This window comes from Erithacus rubecula, assembly GCF_903797595.1.
Source record: "Erithacus rubecula genome assembly, chromosome: 5".
In the NCBI taxonomy this organism is placed as follows: domain Eukaryota; kingdom Metazoa; phylum Chordata; class Aves; order Passeriformes; family Muscicapidae; genus Erithacus; species Erithacus rubecula.
In genome coordinates, this window is record NC_136687.1 from 67,736,802 (window position 1) to 67,754,709 (window position 17,908).

The following is a 17,908-nucleotide window of genomic DNA, read 5'->3' on the forward strand; positions in this document are numbered from 1 at the left end:
TTGCCAAAGGAAGCGACTGCCGCGAGCCGCTGCAGATACCGAGTGCTGCTACAAGGAAACTGGGAACAAAAAGCAAGGAGGTGCTGTCTCTTTACTTGGTGCTTTGTGCCTGGTGGTGGGACATAAACATATGCTTACAGCCCTGAAAGCGCAGCCCAAGGGACACAAAAACAGCTCTGGGACTGGGACTAGGCCACCGGTTCTGCAACCGACTTGGTACACTCTAAGAAGTGCTACGCTCTCTAGAACTAGGCATCCTTTCACTCCAGGTATCCAGCTCTGCTCAGGTGACAAAGAGTGCCAGAACCCAGGATAGTCAATTAGATTTAGCAGGATCTAACAGGGTGTCTTTAGCCACTAGGTTTTATCCATAGCAGACATGATTTTGCCTGGGTCAAAACTCAGCTCTCTGTCCAGGCAAGGCAAATATTTCAGCCTTCCTGCAAGAACAAGCGAAGGACTAATCCAACTGGTGTTTTATGCAGAAGTCCCCAGAAACACAGCTGACATGCTCTGCCATACCAGGTGGAGAAGCAACAATCTGTTAATTTTGAAGGGCGAAAGGCAAATCAAAACTCAGGATCTGAGGCAGTGGAGGTGCCCAGTTTCTTCCAGCCATCCTCGCTGTATCTCCAGAACAATACAAGTGTACACACAGGATTAATTTTAGGACATGCACGCCTGTATTTGCTACTGCTGATGCTTGATAAAAACTGATTTTTGAAGAGAATTCTTAAGTACAGAAAGCATTAAGCGTCAAAATGGCGAGAGCAAAACAGATGCAAATTTAGTCCTAGGAGGACCTGAGCCACATCAGACTAAAGATTTTACTGCACAAGAAATGCCGCCTTCAATCCAATTACTCAAACCCACTCCCGGACTACTAGCCTAAGGAAACACAGGTTATCAAAAATGAACTATGATATGGAGGTTAACATGGGTTTTGCAACTTCCATTATCCAATTTCTACAGACTTGTGGGTAACATTTTGCATTAGAGTTCAGTGTGTCAGACTAGAGATTTTAATATATTTACTTAGGCAGATTTCTTGACGTTTTATGATTACAGGGTTAGATGACTGGTACTTGGTGGATAAGCAAATCCTTACAAAAATTAGAAATAATTAAAAAAAAAATCAAAACTGCAGTTTCCTTGACTGAATCCATAAACACTCTTCATAGGAACTACTCTGCTACAAGTGCAAGCCTCTATCTTCTGCCTGGGAAGGACATTTAGAAAGTAAGCTCCAGAACTACGACTGACCTTTATTTCTGATGGGAAGGGTTGTGGCGACATTAGCAGGGGGTTTGTCAGGCTCCTGGGGTGGGACGACCATGGGCAGCGCCTGCACTGGTACTCGAGGAGCCTGAAACATCGGATACTAACACATTACTCTTCTCATACTCTGTGCTACTTATAATTCAATAGCAGGTAAACAAAATCTGGTAGAAAAGTAGACTTTAACAGTGGCTAAGAAGATTTAATACTGTCATTAACAGGCTGAGCTCAGTAATTAACACCTGGAGATCATGTGATCTCCACATACTTTGTGTTTTTAAACTAAAAATTACTTGCTGAATTATACTTGGCATGGTGCAGTGCTGCACTGTAGTACAGCACACACAAGCCCCAATGGGCTATAAATTCAATTCTGAAGAGTCCCATTTAAGCAGATCTTTGGACTTGCTGGTTTTTTCCACCCTCAGTGTTTTTCCAGTAATATTCAGAGAACAGTAAGAATGATAAGTGCACTACACCAAAATGTTCAAAAGTCTTCCCCATTTCCATTACAGCTGTAAGCAATTTTCAGTGTGCTCACCTACAGTTTATAGGATATGACTCACTCTATTCTCACCCTTAAACTCTCAAGAAAGTACAAAAAAGCCCCGCAGATCACGAGCCCTGCCATCTTACCCTGTTCAGATCATGGGATGGTGGGGTCAGCTGAGTGGCATCGGGTGGAGGAGCAGAAAGCAAGTTGTTTGGGTAATCCAGAAGGTAACAAACCACGCTGGTGTGACCACCTTTGGCTGCCTCGATTAGCATAGTCGATCCGTCCTGAGGAGGGGGAGATCAGAGTCACAAAAGAGCATCACTGAAACACACTGCAGCATTTTGGGAGACACAGCACAGTACCTAGCTGACTGCTTTCTGCTTTAGTAAATACTTGAAGACTTGGTGAAGTATTAAAAAAACCCCAAAAAACCACCTTCAAAATTCTTTCCTGTTTCACACTCAGCACTTTACAACTGGAGGGCAGCCTTTATACTCATGATGATCAAGACAGCTGCATATGAGCAGAACATCTGCTTGTGCAAGCTTCCATTTAAATCATCACAGGCTGGGTGTGTTGTAGAGAACGCAAAAGGAGAAAATGCAGCTGGGTATCCCTAGTTATAGAGGGAAAGGAGGCAGCTGAGGGACAGACCTTGAGTCTGTGTGTGGGATCAGCACCATGAGCGAGCAGCAGCTCCACCACTGCCAAGTGGCCCCCGGCACAGGCCAGCGACAACACTGTGTGATCGTTGTTCGCTGTGGTCCTGTTCACATTTGCTCCTGCAAAAACAGAAGGGCAAACATCAGCTCAAACACCCTTCAACAGGTTCAGCTCTATCAAATGTAACAGAATCAACTACTCTGCAATCTACACAGGGAAAAATCCACCCTGCCACATCATGCAAGGCAGGGACAAGAAGAATTCAGAAGAATCAGCCCAAGAGAGAGAAAATGGAAATTTCAGGTTAGTATTGAAACATCAAGCAAGCTATAGTCAAAATCTGGAAACCAACAGGCACTTGTAGATCAACCCCCAAAGACAGTGTTCCAAAACTGCACCAGGGGGCATGGAGACCCCAGTGATTCTTATACTGCTGCTTTTACTAGGAATTCAAGACCGAAATACACTACTTTACAAATAGATGCAGTTCCACTAATCTCAGCAGAAACCACAGGCAATCATTACATGCCTAGTTGGACAATCAATTGCCTGCTTCAGTTAGGATATTTAAAACAAATGCAAGGAAGTTACACTAGTTCTGACATGTACTTAACTTTAAGTATTTCTAACGTCACCATCCCACACTCTTACCTTTGCTAATCAAGAACTGAACAGTGCAAACATGACCTGCCCTGGCAGCTTTCATGAGAGGGGTCCTTCCACCTTCTGATTCATGCTCCTAGAGTAGGTAAAGAAAGGCTTCAGAATCCCAAGTAGCACATGAAAGGAGGCAAGCCAGCCTTGGAACACCCTTCTTTAGTGTTTCACAAACTTAGACCTAAATATTTAGCTAACATTGGAACCGAGGCTATCTTGAAGGCAGATGAACCATCCACCACCTGCCTCTGCAGAGTTTAGGTGTGACTCCTGGACAAAAAGCGTTCACAGTACATGAGGGGGATTTTAATTAAACAGGTCATTATCTGACATGCTTAACATCACTTTTTGATGGCACACTGGTGTACATGCCTACTGAAAAGTAAAAATCAGTTTACCTCTATCATCTTAATTGCATTACAGTACACCAAACAGACCGTCAACTATCTGATGCATAAGGAATAGAACAGATTTGTAGTTAAAAAGATTAACCCAGAATCAGCTCAACAATTCTAAGCTGAATACCATGCCAAAAGAATGAAATCCCCTTTTTTCCTGTCCAGGCAACCCTGAATGGCTTGGAAATGCTTTAGACATCAATCACTAGAGGACTGCAACTGACCTCAGCACTTTAGGGTAATTTAACAGCCCAAAATACATTAAAGAGCATATAAGTTTTCAGCACTGAACACATAAACAAACACAAGGACTATCAGATGTTGATAATTTCATATCCCACTCTTCTTAAGATCTTCTTAAGAAGGTGAATGACTTACCAGATCTGCCCCTGCCTGAAGTAAGACATCTGCTACATCGGTGTGGCCGTTCTCACAGGCGTACGTCAGGGCCGTGTCACCTGTTGCTGTTGTTGCATGCACATTAGCCCCTGAAACAGAAGGGACAAAACCTTGTAAGCTCTATGATGGGCATTACAGAAAATAAACAAGCCACCACAGTCTTTACAGGATCAAACAGCAAATTAAATTTCCCCCTTCCAATCCAGCATCTATTAAACTGATAAACTGATCATACTCTAGAGGAATAAAAATATAAACTGCAAGTTAGTTCCAAAGAAGTTTACATCATCTCAATCTTCAAAAGCTAAATTAAGAGTCCAACCAGTAAATTACTTTGGGCTCCAAAGACCTTCACAGACAACTTCAAGAAGGTGCTAAAGAAAATGTACTGAATACAGGAAAAAGTACTTTTCTCTTAGATGAAGCCTTTATGAAAGGGCTAACAAAATGACTCCAAACCTGCAGCTAATAAATATTTAACCAGCTCCAAATGCCCCTCTTGAGCAGCCTCCATCAAAGGTGTGGAACAGCCGAGTTCTATGTCAGCTCCTGCTTTAATGAGGAAGTCAGCCACCTCCAAAAACCCTCCGCAGCACGCCAGAGTTAATGCAGTTTCTTGCGTCTCCTCCGTCTGAGCGTTGATGTTTGCTCCTTCAAACAACACAAAACCCCAGTTAGCCAAGGCAGGATCAGCAAACCCCTTCCATATGCACAAGGCATCCTATTATCAAAACCAAAACTCACAGTAACACAGAGCTTTTCCCCCAACACGTGCAGCTGCCTGCTGAGCTGCAGCCCGCAGCAGTTACCTTGCCCAAGTAACAGTGCCACCATCTCCTCGTGGCCTTCCCGAGCTGCCTCCATCAGCGGTGTGTACCCTTCATCATTGACCTCTTCCAAGTTAGCCCCACGTTCAATTAGCAGCGCTGCCAGCTCCACGTGCCCGCCACACGCCGCCAGGGTCAGCGGGGACTCAAAGGAGTCCGCGGGCATGTTCACCTGAGCTCCGCTGTCCAGCAGCAGCCTGGCCACTTCCACGTGGCCGTCCTGGAAACACAAAGAAACAACATCAAAAGATGGAAAAAATGGAAAAACTGCTTTTCTCCACAACTTGCACAGACCTGAGTTCCCACAAGACACAAAAAGCCAGGAGTGAGTAAAATGGGTCGAAAAGCACAATTAAATCTGTTGAACAGTTCTTCTGAATATTTTCACTAAATATTTCAATAAAGCATAAGACCTCCTATATTGAACAGGCAGCTGTAGAAATGCTGAGCATGTTTTACTGAATATGTGCTGTGAAACTCAGACCTCTTTGTCAGTTAGTGGTATAAGCAACAAGCCAGACAGATTCCTGCAAAACTATTTCACTGCTCAATTTAACAGCAGAGTCAAGACTTATTTTCTCCTTCCAAGAGAAAAGCCAAAATGAGACCAATTGTCAGGGGTTCCTTACACATCCCAGGAGCCACCCACCCAAGCAACAGCTTTTCCATGGCAGGATTCTGGCAGGGTTTTCCAGATACCATGACTGTGCTGTCAAACCCGTTCTACCAAAAGGTAGCTCCTAAGTTTGCTTTCTTCCTTTAAAAATACTTGAGCATAAGATCTCCGTCACATTTTCAGTATGCCATAAACTCAGGAACTATTTGAAGTGGCTTTTCAGCTCCATGTTTACACTGGAGGGCTGACAGTGACACATCCAACTGTCATTCCATTCTGCTTTGTTCAGACAGAAGTGAAGACTGGCTCGGTCGCCGCGCTCCAACAACAGCATAAACTCTCCAAGTTGGTTTCCTCCATGAGGAGATTGCCACCATTCCAACTTGGAGGAACCATAATCTGACAAACAAAACACTGGAGGACAAACAGCCACTCAGCAGGAACACAAGGTTTTCCCAAGGTGGTCACTGAATGAGGTAAATACACCCTGATCTCAGACTAATTCCAAAGAGGCTGCAAATCACAGCCACCGCCATCCTCGCCAAGCTGGAAACCACAGCTCCAGAAAGTTCTTTTCCAGACAAAATACCAAACTGCATCTGACGCTTTTCCGCTTCATTCTCTCAACTGTTTCATACCTTATTCTGATATCCAGGGAGCAAAGCACGGTTTCCTCTTGGAAAAATATCTAGGACATTAACTAGGACATATTCACCTTTTACATGAAATGACAGTACTATTTAGGGAAAAACTCCAAGACTCCAGAAAGAATCTTTCCTCAGGGAAATGCAGAGACGGTGGCTCATCCATCAGGCTTTGGCAAGACAGCTAAGGGCTCACCCCTGACCCACGGTGAGGATGGCACCATGCAGCACCAAGGCTTGCTTCAAAGCCTCCTATGTGGGCCAAGCAGCCTAGGGGAGAACTGCTGGTGCTTCACCACACAAGGGAACTGCAGCCATGTGTTAATAAACCTTGCAACAGGGTGGGGCTGCTGAGCTCTCCTACAACAGCCAGGAAAAGCCTTCCAACTGGTAACAGATCAGAAAAAGTCACCTGAGCAACCTTCACAAGAGCACCAGCTGCACTTTCAAGGTGAAGCTCTGTGGGCATCAGACCTTCAGCGAGAGGAAACACCAACTAGACCAGCCTGCTTTTTCCTCCCACAGGGCAAGTGCCATTGTCCAACACCTCATCTGCATTAAATCAACATTAACTGCTGCCTAAAAAAGCTCTCCTGAATGCCTTGTAGGACAAGGTTTAAACCTGCACTGGCTGTGCCACAGACAGACAGTTCTGTGAGCACAGCTCAGTGCTGTTCCAGAGAAGGAGGCTTTTTTGTGCCACTGAAGAGCAGTGACTGTTTCTGCACAGAGAACATGCTGAGATGGAAGTCCTTGCTCTGCTTCATTTCACACAACAAGGTTTTTAAATACTGCTAGAGAAAGCTGCTCCTTCTCTTGTCAGCAGAGCTGAAGGTATGAGAGTCTCAACTATCTGCCAGCTCTGAGCACCAGCGTGGAACTGCCTCCCTAGGAACAGCTTCCTGCAGAAATAAGGGAGAAGAATCTTCTCCTACTGCTCAGTAATTTTTAACAAAAATTAGGTCTTATCATCTCTGTGGGTCCAAAGGAATTTTGCTAGGCTATTTGAGGAGTTAAAAGAGCAGCAGAGAATGGGAAGGAAAGGAAGGCTTGATCCACAGCCACAGCACAAGAACATCCTGATGAGAAGGCAACTGAAACATTGAGCAAGGTGGTTTTACCATCAGCTCCCAGGAACTGGCTGCAAGGCCAGTGCCAAGGATATTCATGTGGCTGCTCTAGTAAGATTTCAGGGTGAGATAAAGGACAGCTCGAGTTCTGTTTATCTACGTGACTTTCTTTGCAACAACTTTGCAGAAGTATAATGGTTTCTGTTAATCATTCCCCTATCTGCAACCATTAACTTCCTTGAATAGATATAACTGGCCGATATTAGAACCATTACAGTTGTTTCAGGGAAGGGCAGACCAAACAGGGATTTACTGCTCTCCTTTCACAGTGTGACATTACACAAGGCTAATGCCATGAAAATCCCAAAACATGAGGAATCTATTTGGAGAGAAGGACAAAATGGAAATTTAAGAAATTAATTATCAGTTTAACAATAAAGCTCCATATTCAGGTGAACCCAGCCACCTGAGATGGACAAAGGAGCAACATCAAAGCACTCTCACTAGCAAAAATTAACAATTTTCCCTTTCATTTCCTAGCTGCTTCCCAAACAGCCTCTGATCCTGTGTTTTCAAGGAGCACATGGTTATATGAACTATGCTGAAACATCACACAACCACCAGCTGCTTTAACATAATCGAGGTGTGTTAAATGCCTCCCAAAGCCAGGTTATGACCACATTCACTGCCCATGTCTAGCACATGAGAAATGTTAAAAGCATTTCAACAACTACTGAGAATCTTCCCACCTGAAGTTATTTAATTTCCAAATTCCTGTATAAAGTATTTTCCCACCACTAACTTCCCCATCAAGTAGACAAGAGAACCAAAACATCACAGTTAGATTCTGTACCAGAAGGAGACTAAAAGGAATTACTTTCTCCATCTTTGGGAAGAAAAGACAGCCCACAGACCTCACTGCCCAAGCCTTAAGTCTCTTACCATGCACGCCTCCATGAGAGCAGTGTGCATCTCATCTGTCTTGTGCTCCTGGTCTGCACCAGCTTCCAGCAGAAACCTCACCATTTCCAGATGGCCTGTGTGGAGAAAATAGTTAACAGAGAGAAACTGCATTTCAACACTCATAGAAAGGATCTACAGTACATAACAAAGGTCATGGATGCCTGTGTTAGAACATAAAAAAGCCACTCTTGAAAGATGTGTTTGTATCTCTGCCATCAACGTGCACAGCAGCTTATCGGTGTAATTGGTAAAAAATATTAATGAAACACTAAGACCAGCTTCTATACAGACTACACAGTACATTTATGTGGTGGGTTTACTGGCCAAATTGCCAGTGCACGTGCTAGAATTATTTACTTATTTGTTGTTGAGAGATAGGATTAGGAAGAAGACAAATCAGGCTCAAACTTTAAAGGGTATATTCTTCCCTCCTCACTAAATGTTGTATGTGCAAAACCAGCACACTCTGCTACCACCATCAACTACTCCATGATGGCAATGGCCTAATAAAACATGTCCTAAGTGACTTTAACAGCAGCTGCTGGGCTGAGGAACATATTTTACCTGTTAATTAAACATCTTCATCCCTTTCTGGGGTACTGCAAGTTTGCTGCCTAATGCTCTAAGGGAGGAAAAAAAGCACTGACACCTAAAAGGCAAGGTCCTCAACTTTCCATGACTTACAAGTGCCAAGTCCTTTAAAATGGATTATCTTCTGTATTTAAGCAGAGGTACCTAGCATAATACAGCTGTAATGCAGAAAGTTCAGCTTACTTATTGTGTAATACAACACATCAGCTGCTTATCTCTTGATTTGTTTAGCAGACTAACTCAGGCCCAGGGTGTAGATTTGGATACTCAGGCTGTACACGCGTGCTGTGTGTATCGCAGTCAGGAGAGGAGCACTCGGTGCCCGTGCAGCCCCTGGGAGCTCCGGGGCGGGCAGCAGGGCTGACCCAGCGATGGCTCTGTGTCCCCAGGCGGTGCCCGTACCTTTGTAGCAGGCCAGCGTCAGCGCGCTCTCCTTGAACTCGTTGGAGTGCGTGTTGATGCCGGCGCCGTTCTCCAGCAGCACCCTGGCCACCTCCACGTGGCCGGCGCTGCCCGCCTCCATCAGCGGCGTGTGGCCGTTCTCGTTGTGGTCCTCGATGCTGGCGCCCGACTCCAGCAGCACCTTCACCACATCCACGTAGCCCCCGGCGCAGGCGTACGTCAGCGCTGTGTTGCCTAAAGCCAAGGACAACGGGCACACATGAACAACTGCAGGAAGGGGAACACCAGTAACGGCACCGAGCACTCGGCGCTGACAGACTGAGCAGCTCCCTGTGCCCCTACTGATGCGCCTCTCTCCCCATCTCTAGCCCAGCTTCTGCCACAAAGCCCCATCCCTTTTCCTGTTAATCAGCAGGGGCACAAAATGCTGTAAGAATGAAAGCTCAAAACCAGGAGCAGAATGAACTGCTGCTTCTAAATCAAGTCTTAAACACCTGCAAGGGGCTGATTCCAAAATGTTCACAGTCTTCACGAGGAGATGAAAACAACTTCAGTGGGAAAAATACAAAAACATGGATCTGCACACAAAAGTCAAAGGAACTGCCTTTGTGAAAGAGACCTTGGAAAAATTTAAAGGTTAAGGCCATATTGCCACTGAGAAAACCACTAAAAAAAAACCACCTTAAAAAATAAGTAAGGTGTCTTCCAGTATCCCCTCTCCTCCTCACTCAGGGTCAGCTCTCCACTCATCAATTACTGCTGACTACACATCAGCTCTCCACTTCCAGGCTACAAAAACTCAGAAGATTTCCCAATCTGGTCACTTCAACACAAACGGCTACCAAATTACCATAGAAAGAGGAGAAAGGGGGGCCATCTTCTCACATTTCCTATTTTCTTGGGTTTCCTGACCTGCCACCAAATAACTTTTCCATGTACATGCAAACTTCCCGAACTTTGCTTAAAATGTGAGAACAAACCTTGTGTACCCAATGTCCAGTTACTAACTGACCTTATCCACCTTTGCATGTCTCCATAATATTTTGTCTGCATCCAACAAGACTTCAGAATTTCACTTTGCAAAGAGAATTTAAGTGGCAAAAGCACAAGGAAGCATTCTGCCTTGCTGGGCTGCGAGCCAGTGCTCCCAAACCTCCACGCCAAGTTCCCTGCACAGCACAAATGCCAGCTCCCCAGTCGTTCCCAACAGCCTCTTTACCTGTGGATGACTGTGCGTTCACATCAGCACCATGAGCTAGCAGCAGCTTGACAATTTTGACGTGCCCGCCATTGGCAGCAGCCATTAGAGGTGTGATGTCTCCTTTGATTCCCCGGTCCTCCACATTGGCATGCATTGCCAGGAGCACCTGCAGAGACAGGGATCAACACCACTGGAGTGACAAACTGTGCCTCTGCACCACAAACCCCACCTGCACTGCAGCGTGCGTGAGCAGCCCTGGCAGACAACAGGCACCAGGAATGCATTAGCAGCATCCAGTGTATGTGCGAGAGTCTCTGCCATTTCTCACTACATTAACACCCACTTCCAGGGGCACAAAATGGCAATATATATTGATTTAACATTTCTTTTTGTACAGCCAGCCAAGAAACCAACCTGTGCAAGCTCATAGTATCCTGCTGAGCAGGCCAAACAAAGGAGGCTCTCCCCTTCTTCCGTGTGCTCGTTCACACTGCGGCCTTCAATGAGCAACTTCCGCACAGCATTCACGTCTCCTTCGGAACAAGCCTCGGCCAAGCTGCGGCTAACAAGGGACAAAGCATTGCAAGTGCAAGTGGAATATACCCCAGCCCCAGTGTGCCATCAGGACATGGTCAGCAAACAAGGAAACACGAACAAAAAACGTGCCAACTGCTAATTAAAGAAGTGCCAGTTTTACACTTGAGGTTTCCCAGCTAACTTGGCTGAAAATGAAGTCGTGTTCACGTCCACTCCTGCTATTAATTTTTAACAGAAGTTTACAAGAGAAACATATGCAGGATATCCCAGGGCCAGAGGACAAGGAAATCACCCGTCAATCTTGAGAAAACTTTATTTGTTCAGCACTGTAACTGTTAATTAAACTAAAACAAATCACCCACATCAGTCTTCCTCTCTGAGAAACTTAACCACTTCTCTTCTCTGCTGTGCTGAAAACACCAGGATCTTGTAAACAGACACAACTTTTACCCATGGAGAATCAGATCTTTACTCTTTCTCTTCATGAACCACTGTCCCTGTAACAACTTTGGCAACTGCTACCATTCCCAAGAAACAAGTGCAGGGGAGAAGAGGGGATGCACACAGAACAGAAGCAGACATAACTCAAAATTACAGTGCTCTTCATGCACCCTGTTCCTACAGCAAGAAATCTTTCTTTGGGGTTACTCTGTATAGAAGGAACAAACTCCTGACTAGCACAGCAGCACTTGACTGTTCCTATTAACACTGTGCCCGCTGCACTGAAGCCTGATGACAGCCTGGAAGGCAACCTCCTTCATTCCCCCCTGAATAGCCCAGCAAGACAAAAATCACACACAGAAAACCATGAAGCTCAGGACAAGAGCAGGAACCCCCTGGCTGAGGCTCTGTCCAGGGCCCTATGTGGCACTGTCCACTATGGAGCTCCAGTCCCTCAAGACTGTTTCCCTTCCTCAATTAAAAGGGCATTCTGAAGTTTCCTGAAAGATTTTCTTTTTGAGCTTAAATCTTGTTTCATGCTATCACTGAATGACCCATTTTGTGATTTGCAACTGTTTGGAACAGTTCTAAGGCCCATACTATTGAAGAGCTTAGAAATGTTTCTATAGGTGGTCCCAGTAAACTCCTTGGAGTGTCATTCTGTAATCCTAAGCAGAATGAGTTGCTTCACTCTCGACTGCAAGGCCTGCCAGTCCACAAATCTTTAAGCAGGAGCAGCAAAGGTGATAACTTGGCACCAATTCCACTTGAGTAAGAGTTTCATCACCCCACAAGCCTAAGCGATAGAACAAGAAAAACTGCTTCTGGAAGCAGCAAAGGGCTGGCAGGGCCCAGGAGCAAGGCTGGCTTACTTGTCCGTCTGGCCGGCATTGGCGGTGCTCTCGGCTCTCATGCGGGTCAGCGCGGCGGCAGCTTCATCCAGCGCGCAGCTGACCGAGGACGTCAGCCTGCGCAGCACCTCGGGATCCGCGAAGGCTTTCCCGTCCGCCGTCGACAGCTTCCCGATGCCTGCGTTCCCATGGGCGGACGGCGGGACGCGCGCCAGCAAACGAGAGAGCACACAGTGCAAACTGAGCGGCACGCACACGCCAAGCACAACCCACCGCAGCTCCCAAAACCGTGCCTTTCACTGGTGACAACACCCCTTAGAGGCTGCACGTGACTGAAACCCTCCAATCCACAGAAGGAATCTGTTTCCAGCTACTGAAACTACTTCATATAAGCAACTATTAAAGCTTTTCGCACAGCAACTACTACAAAACAAAACCTACTCAGCAGTTTAGGGTTGACATAATGGCACAAGCCAAAGTCCGGCGTCAATTTTGGCTCAAGCTTTTAGAACGCCAACACCGGAGAAATCTGGTTTGAAGCACCTTCATGTGAAACTCTGGTGCTCCAAACCTCGGGATACTCTAAAATAAACCTTTGTCTCTTCCATGACACCCCTGCCAAACGCACGCCGCTGTACATTCTGCAGGTGTGCCGTGCTGCCATGGATTAGCCTTATGCAAGCGATTCCAGTAGGGACTCCTGTAAGGGCTCTGGGGTTAAACCTGTACGGGACACGAGGACTTACCCGCAGCTTCAAGTAAAGCTTCTAATCTTGCCTGGGTTTCGGGATCTACTGTTCTCAGGTCAGCACCATCAGCAGTACTGGACAGCAGCAGTTTAGAAGCTGTTTCCAACATCGGGTTCTCGAGATCATCCTGATCCAAGATAAATGATTCCACCTGAAAAGTAACAGATCCGGTTTCAGAATTATGTAACTGACCAAAATAGATTTAAGCACAAAAAGCCTACAGCTGCAGTTACTATTTAAGCATTTTTTATTTTTAAGTACTTTGTTGGCTTCAGGTATTTCACTTGAGGTCTGATGTCTCCTAATCTAACACCCAAAGAAACCAACCCAAAGGACAAGCAACACCTTCCAAGCAATATCAACATCACTACAAAATGACTTCATGTCACAGCATTTTTTTCAAGAAAACATTTTCTTAAACTTGATCCATAGAATATGCAACTGCCTATATGCCCTTTTCATAGAACTTTTTAGACGCCAAGTTGTCCAAGTTCTTCTGAAGACCCTGCTTTCCTGTGCTGACAATTGTTTCAGCTGTGAAATATGAGGAAACTGAGATGAGTGTTTTAGAAAAGAAAGCCCTAATACTAATTTGTACTATCCTGCCTGATAGAGGACAACTGGAGCAAGTAGTTTAGAGAATACACTTCTGAGTGTTCCATGAACTCACTCCACAGCCTGTGAACTAGTCACCAAAACAGTTATCAAATTATGAAGACCAAGTTAAACATCCCCTTACAAAGCTCAACAGGTTCCAAAATTCCCAGTTTCAAAACCCAAACTCCAATCCCAATCCAAAACCAGAATAAATTTAAATGCCAGTCTGCCCAACAGAAATCACGTGTGCCAGCCACCCCTACAACAACTAAAAACTACAATCACCTCTGGATAAAGCAGCCACTGTCTCTATCAGTTCCCACATGGAGTACACCTTGTTGAGACAGAAAATTATTTTATTCTTAAGTTTCCTTTGTGTCTCCAAAGTTTCATGAGCAGTCCCATGAGCATCACAAGTTGAGATTCCTGCAGATAAATTCCCCAAGAATCCATCTATGTGGGCAGACAAACCACAAGAGCAAGCAGTTCATCTAAGGACTCCTGGAAGGTCCCTCCAGCCTCCCTTCCATTCTCCTGTCACAAGAGGGGAGCTCACACAGCTTTTGCCTTCTGCCGTCTGTCTCCCACTCAACACCTCCAGGACAAGCTCAGCTTCAACCCAAAGGCCTTGTTAGGTAAGGCAAGCAGCCTGAGAACTACTTCCAGTTTTCTTCACTTTATCCCTTCAACACCAGCATTGAGAAACAAAGCCTCTGGTCAGCTCCTGGCAGTACACAAACACACATCTCAAGGGCACCTCTAAAGCCTCCCTCTGCTCTTCTGCAGCCTCTCTGCCCTCCTCCTCCAAGTCTGGCAAGATGGAGCTGGAAGGGAGGAGCTGATGCAGCTTCAGGTCAGAGTGGCTCAGTCCAGCAGCACTGCCCATGGCTCCTCAGCAGTGCTTTTCCCAAGGGATACTCACACAGGCTGCTCTCTCCAGTCTGCCTAACTGGTGAAGGCAACTCCTAGTTTCCTCCCCAGCCCTAAGGAACCCTGCCTTGCCAGGGGCCTTTGCCCATCCCTGCTCTCTGCACCTACAACACCACTTCAGGCCTGTTTTGGTTCATCTGAGGACTTGCCATTTGTCTCCTTGCAGAGGACAGCCTGCTGCAGCCAGGCAGAGGAACTGCTGAGCTGCTCAGGAGCCAAGTGACAGATTCACCCCTGGAAAGGCAAACTCCAGAGCTGTCGGAAGGATTCTTGGCTCACCCACTCCTGCAAAATCCCAACTGCTCACACTGAAAGAGATCTCCTCCAAGTGAAATAATGAACAGCTGCTCGTGCTTCTTCCTAACTCTAAGAAATATTTGCTAAGAAAAAAGTCAAAATAGGAAAACTACTCTCCCACACACATATCCTCTCCCCAAAATTAGGTCTTTCATACAGTTTAAGTTTGAAATGGAAATATCCTCCCATCTTCCTTCCAGCTAAGAATATGTGCACGGTGTGATTAAAGAAATAACCCAGGGAGAACAGGGAGAAGCAGAAATCCACCCACAAACAACACAGCTTTGAGACACCCATGGGGGAACAGGAGAAATTAACCCTCACAATAAAGACTGGGAATGTTTATATTATGTGCTGTCACTAAAAACATTTCAGAACAATATCAAGAAATTAGCTCATTGGAAAAACACTAACACAATTTTTTAATATTAAATACAGAGTAAAACTGTTCTATTGCAAGGTAAAAGAGATCCACCTTCAGCTTGCAGAACTTTGCATTTCCTCTCTGCAGTTTTAAAGTTGTTATTTACCTTCAGAGTCTCATTAGAGTTACAGTCTTGTCTTTTCAGTTTTTCTACACAACAAGTACCACACAGGGATATTGATAAAGCCATAGTGTATCAGAGCAGGGAAGAAAACCATATTTTGGTAGAAGGGAAAACTCTACTTATACTTCTCAGAAAATCCCACTTTCTCCACAGAAGCTAAAAATGAAAACAAAGCATTTCCATGTACCAGGTTAAGTAAACAGATATTTCCTTTCAAAGGCTTCAGATGCATTTTATTTCCCTTGACTAAAATAAATGTAGAATAGTATCCAAATGCTCCACCTTTTATATCAGAATATTTCATTTGCATGCTCCCTCAGCATTCCCCCAATCCAACAATACTCTGGCAGAACCCCATTGTTCAGACAGGTCCCAACACCAGCCCTTGTACACAATTTCTCCTACCCTCTCATCCTGCAGTGACAGTCTCATGTTCTGGCCTAGATTTACTTTGCTCAAAACAATTTTTAGTATATTTGACATAGGAAGACAAAGCACACCTGAGCTGCCCTAACTGGTGTGGCTCTTGCCACCACATAATACTGGATCAAACAGAGAGAATTCAGCTCTTGATGCTAAAAGATGGCACAAAATTGCCTTCAGCACAGATCACATTGTGGTCCCAAGCCTCCACATCATCTCACACAGATGTAAACTAAGGTCAAAGAATCCACTTCCTCTCAGAGTTTCTCTCAGTAAGAAGACACAACAAAACCCCAAGTAGTTACACATAAAAAATCCCTAAACAAACAAAAAAGGAAACAACCCGCATGTATTAAGGACTTGAAGTAAAGCTTTGGGCTATCTACTGATTTCAAATTTACTGCTTTTAAGGCTAAACACGGATTAGTATCTTCCCAATTTTATGCCAGGCCAGGCAGGGAGGCAGAAGGGAAAATATATCTCCCACCTACAAACTACTGTCTCTCCACATCATCTCCTCCTAAGAGGAAGAAATGCAGTACCCAACATCTAGCAGCTCCTCTAGAACCACACCATCCACTAAGGTATCAAGCTAGGCAAGTCTCTCAAGTACCAAAATGAGTATACAATGCCTAAATTAACACCACAAGCTTGAGAAGACTGCAACTCTAACCTTACTCCCAGCAGAAGAACCTGCCAACAGTTCCATTACCTGAGAGCTTTAAAATGAGCTGAACTCTGTCAGAATAAAACCTTGCTTTATGAACAAGGTGGAAAAGACTTGGTTCCCAGCACCCACCACCCTCACTGCAAACACCACATTTATTTATCCATATAATCAGTGTGTGGCTCTGCTCACTCCCAGAGCATCTCTAACATTTGGCTATCACTGAGTTATAGTCTTCCTAAACGACATCTTTGCTATAAGGACAACTCAGAAGCATTAAGAAAAGGCTGTAAAAAGCAATTTTCTCCTTCCCATCTCAGGCTCTGTCTGATTCCAAGAGCCCATTTTGCTGATCCCATTCCCTGCTCCTTCAGGCCATCCTGCATGCCCCCAGCGCTGACCTGCCCCTGCCTTGCAGCCCTGAGCCAGAGCAAGCACTCTGCCTAAATAAATCACCTCTGTGACGTGCCACGTGGAGGCAGAGCAGCAAGGAGGGCACTCAGTGTCATTACCCAGAAGAACCTGAGTGGCACCTTTGGACAAACATCCAGTGGCATCTCCTGGAAGCAGAGCTGCATGTGAGCCATGTGTAGGACAGCAGGCAGCATGGTACCTCTGGCTCTGGATGCCCAAAGCATCAGTGCAGAGCTCCTCAAGCAGTACCAAGGAAGCAGTGCACTGCAGTCTAGTGTCTGGCAGCCAGGCTGCACACAACAGCTCACGGCTGTGAAATAGCAAGTCGGGCTCATTAACCTAACAGGATTTGTTTTTTAAGCTTCAGTGTTTTTAAGCACCGTAATATAAAACAGCAGCATCTGAAACCCCATTTGGATGAACCACACCAGCTCAGACAAGTATTAAAAGAAATCTAACCTCTCATGAAAAAATATTTTCGCTGCAGGATTTTTGCTTATTTTTGGGGCTGGCCCCTATTTTCAAGTCTTAAAATCCAACACAACTTCGTGTCTCAGTTTTTCTCATATGAGTCCCATGACTTTGGCCTTATTTCAGGCATGGAACACAACTTAGAATTTGCTAAATTTTTAACTTGGCATTAGGGTCTTTGGTGTTTGAAACCCAGAGGGTGCCACACGAATCCTAGGAGGACCAGAGCAAAGCTCTTCCCAAGAACCTTAAGGACAAGGAACAGCCAGTGGCTTGTGCCAGACAGCTAACAGCAACCCCTAAAATAAACCTTACCTGACCTTTGGATCAGTTCTTTGTGAGGCACTTACTGCCAATTAGCAAGTGCTTTAACAGCAGACTTTCTCTAGCTCCAAAATTTTTGGAGAGCAGCAAAGGGTTTTCAAAGACAGCAATACATTTAGTAAGAATTTTCAACTCTGTTTGGTGTTCTGAAGCCACCTCCAGACCAAAGCCACAACTATGACCAGGTCAATTAATGACCCTTAGTCCTACTTTGCTGACTTCAGCCCCACTTCCCTGCTTGAAGAGCAAGGAAGTTTCAGATTCTTTCCTCACTCAGCTAAAAATGACTCCCTCACAGCGAGCAGTTTTAATCCTGATTTCCTCATGCCTGACCTACAGTCACACTGCTTTCCCTGGTGCTCCAGCAATTCCTGTCCAAGACAATCTCAGCCTTCTCTCCAGAACCATTTCAGCTCTCACACCTCCAAGACACTGCACTGAAAAACAATTAATC

The 17,908-nt window shown here is 45.2% G+C and overlaps 1 protein-coding gene across 4 annotated transcripts in view; it reads right to left on the reverse strand.

Moving 5' to 3' along the window:
* ANKRD17 (ankyrin repeat domain 17) overlaps positions 1–17,908 on the reverse strand; it is a 68,282-nt gene that overhangs the window by 20,858 nt on the left and 29,516 nt on the right. For all 4 annotated transcript variants that reach the window (XM_079306344.1, XM_079306343.1, XM_079306346.1 and 1 more), the window contains exons 2-14: positions 12,781–12,934; positions 12,056–12,212; positions 10,620–10,767; positions 10,224–10,371; positions 9,005–9,238; positions 7,991–8,085; positions 4,701–4,938; positions 4,351–4,542; positions 3,871–3,980; positions 3,089–3,176; positions 2,429–2,556; positions 1,915–2,058; positions 1,264–1,366 (exon numbers count right to left, since the gene is read on the reverse strand). In XM_079306344.1, the coding sequence (XP_079162470.1) occupies positions 1,264–1,366; positions 1,915–2,058; positions 2,429–2,556; positions 3,089–3,176; positions 3,871–3,980; positions 4,351–4,542; positions 4,701–4,938; positions 7,991–8,085; positions 9,005–9,238; positions 10,224–10,371; positions 10,620–10,767; positions 12,056–12,212; positions 12,781–12,934 (1,939 nt within the window). The remainder of the gene's footprint in view (positions 1–1,263; positions 1,367–1,914; positions 2,059–2,428; positions 2,557–3,088; positions 3,177–3,870; positions 3,981–4,350; positions 4,543–4,700; positions 4,939–7,990; positions 8,086–9,004; positions 9,239–10,223; positions 10,372–10,619; positions 10,768–12,055; positions 12,213–12,780; positions 12,935–17,908) is intronic.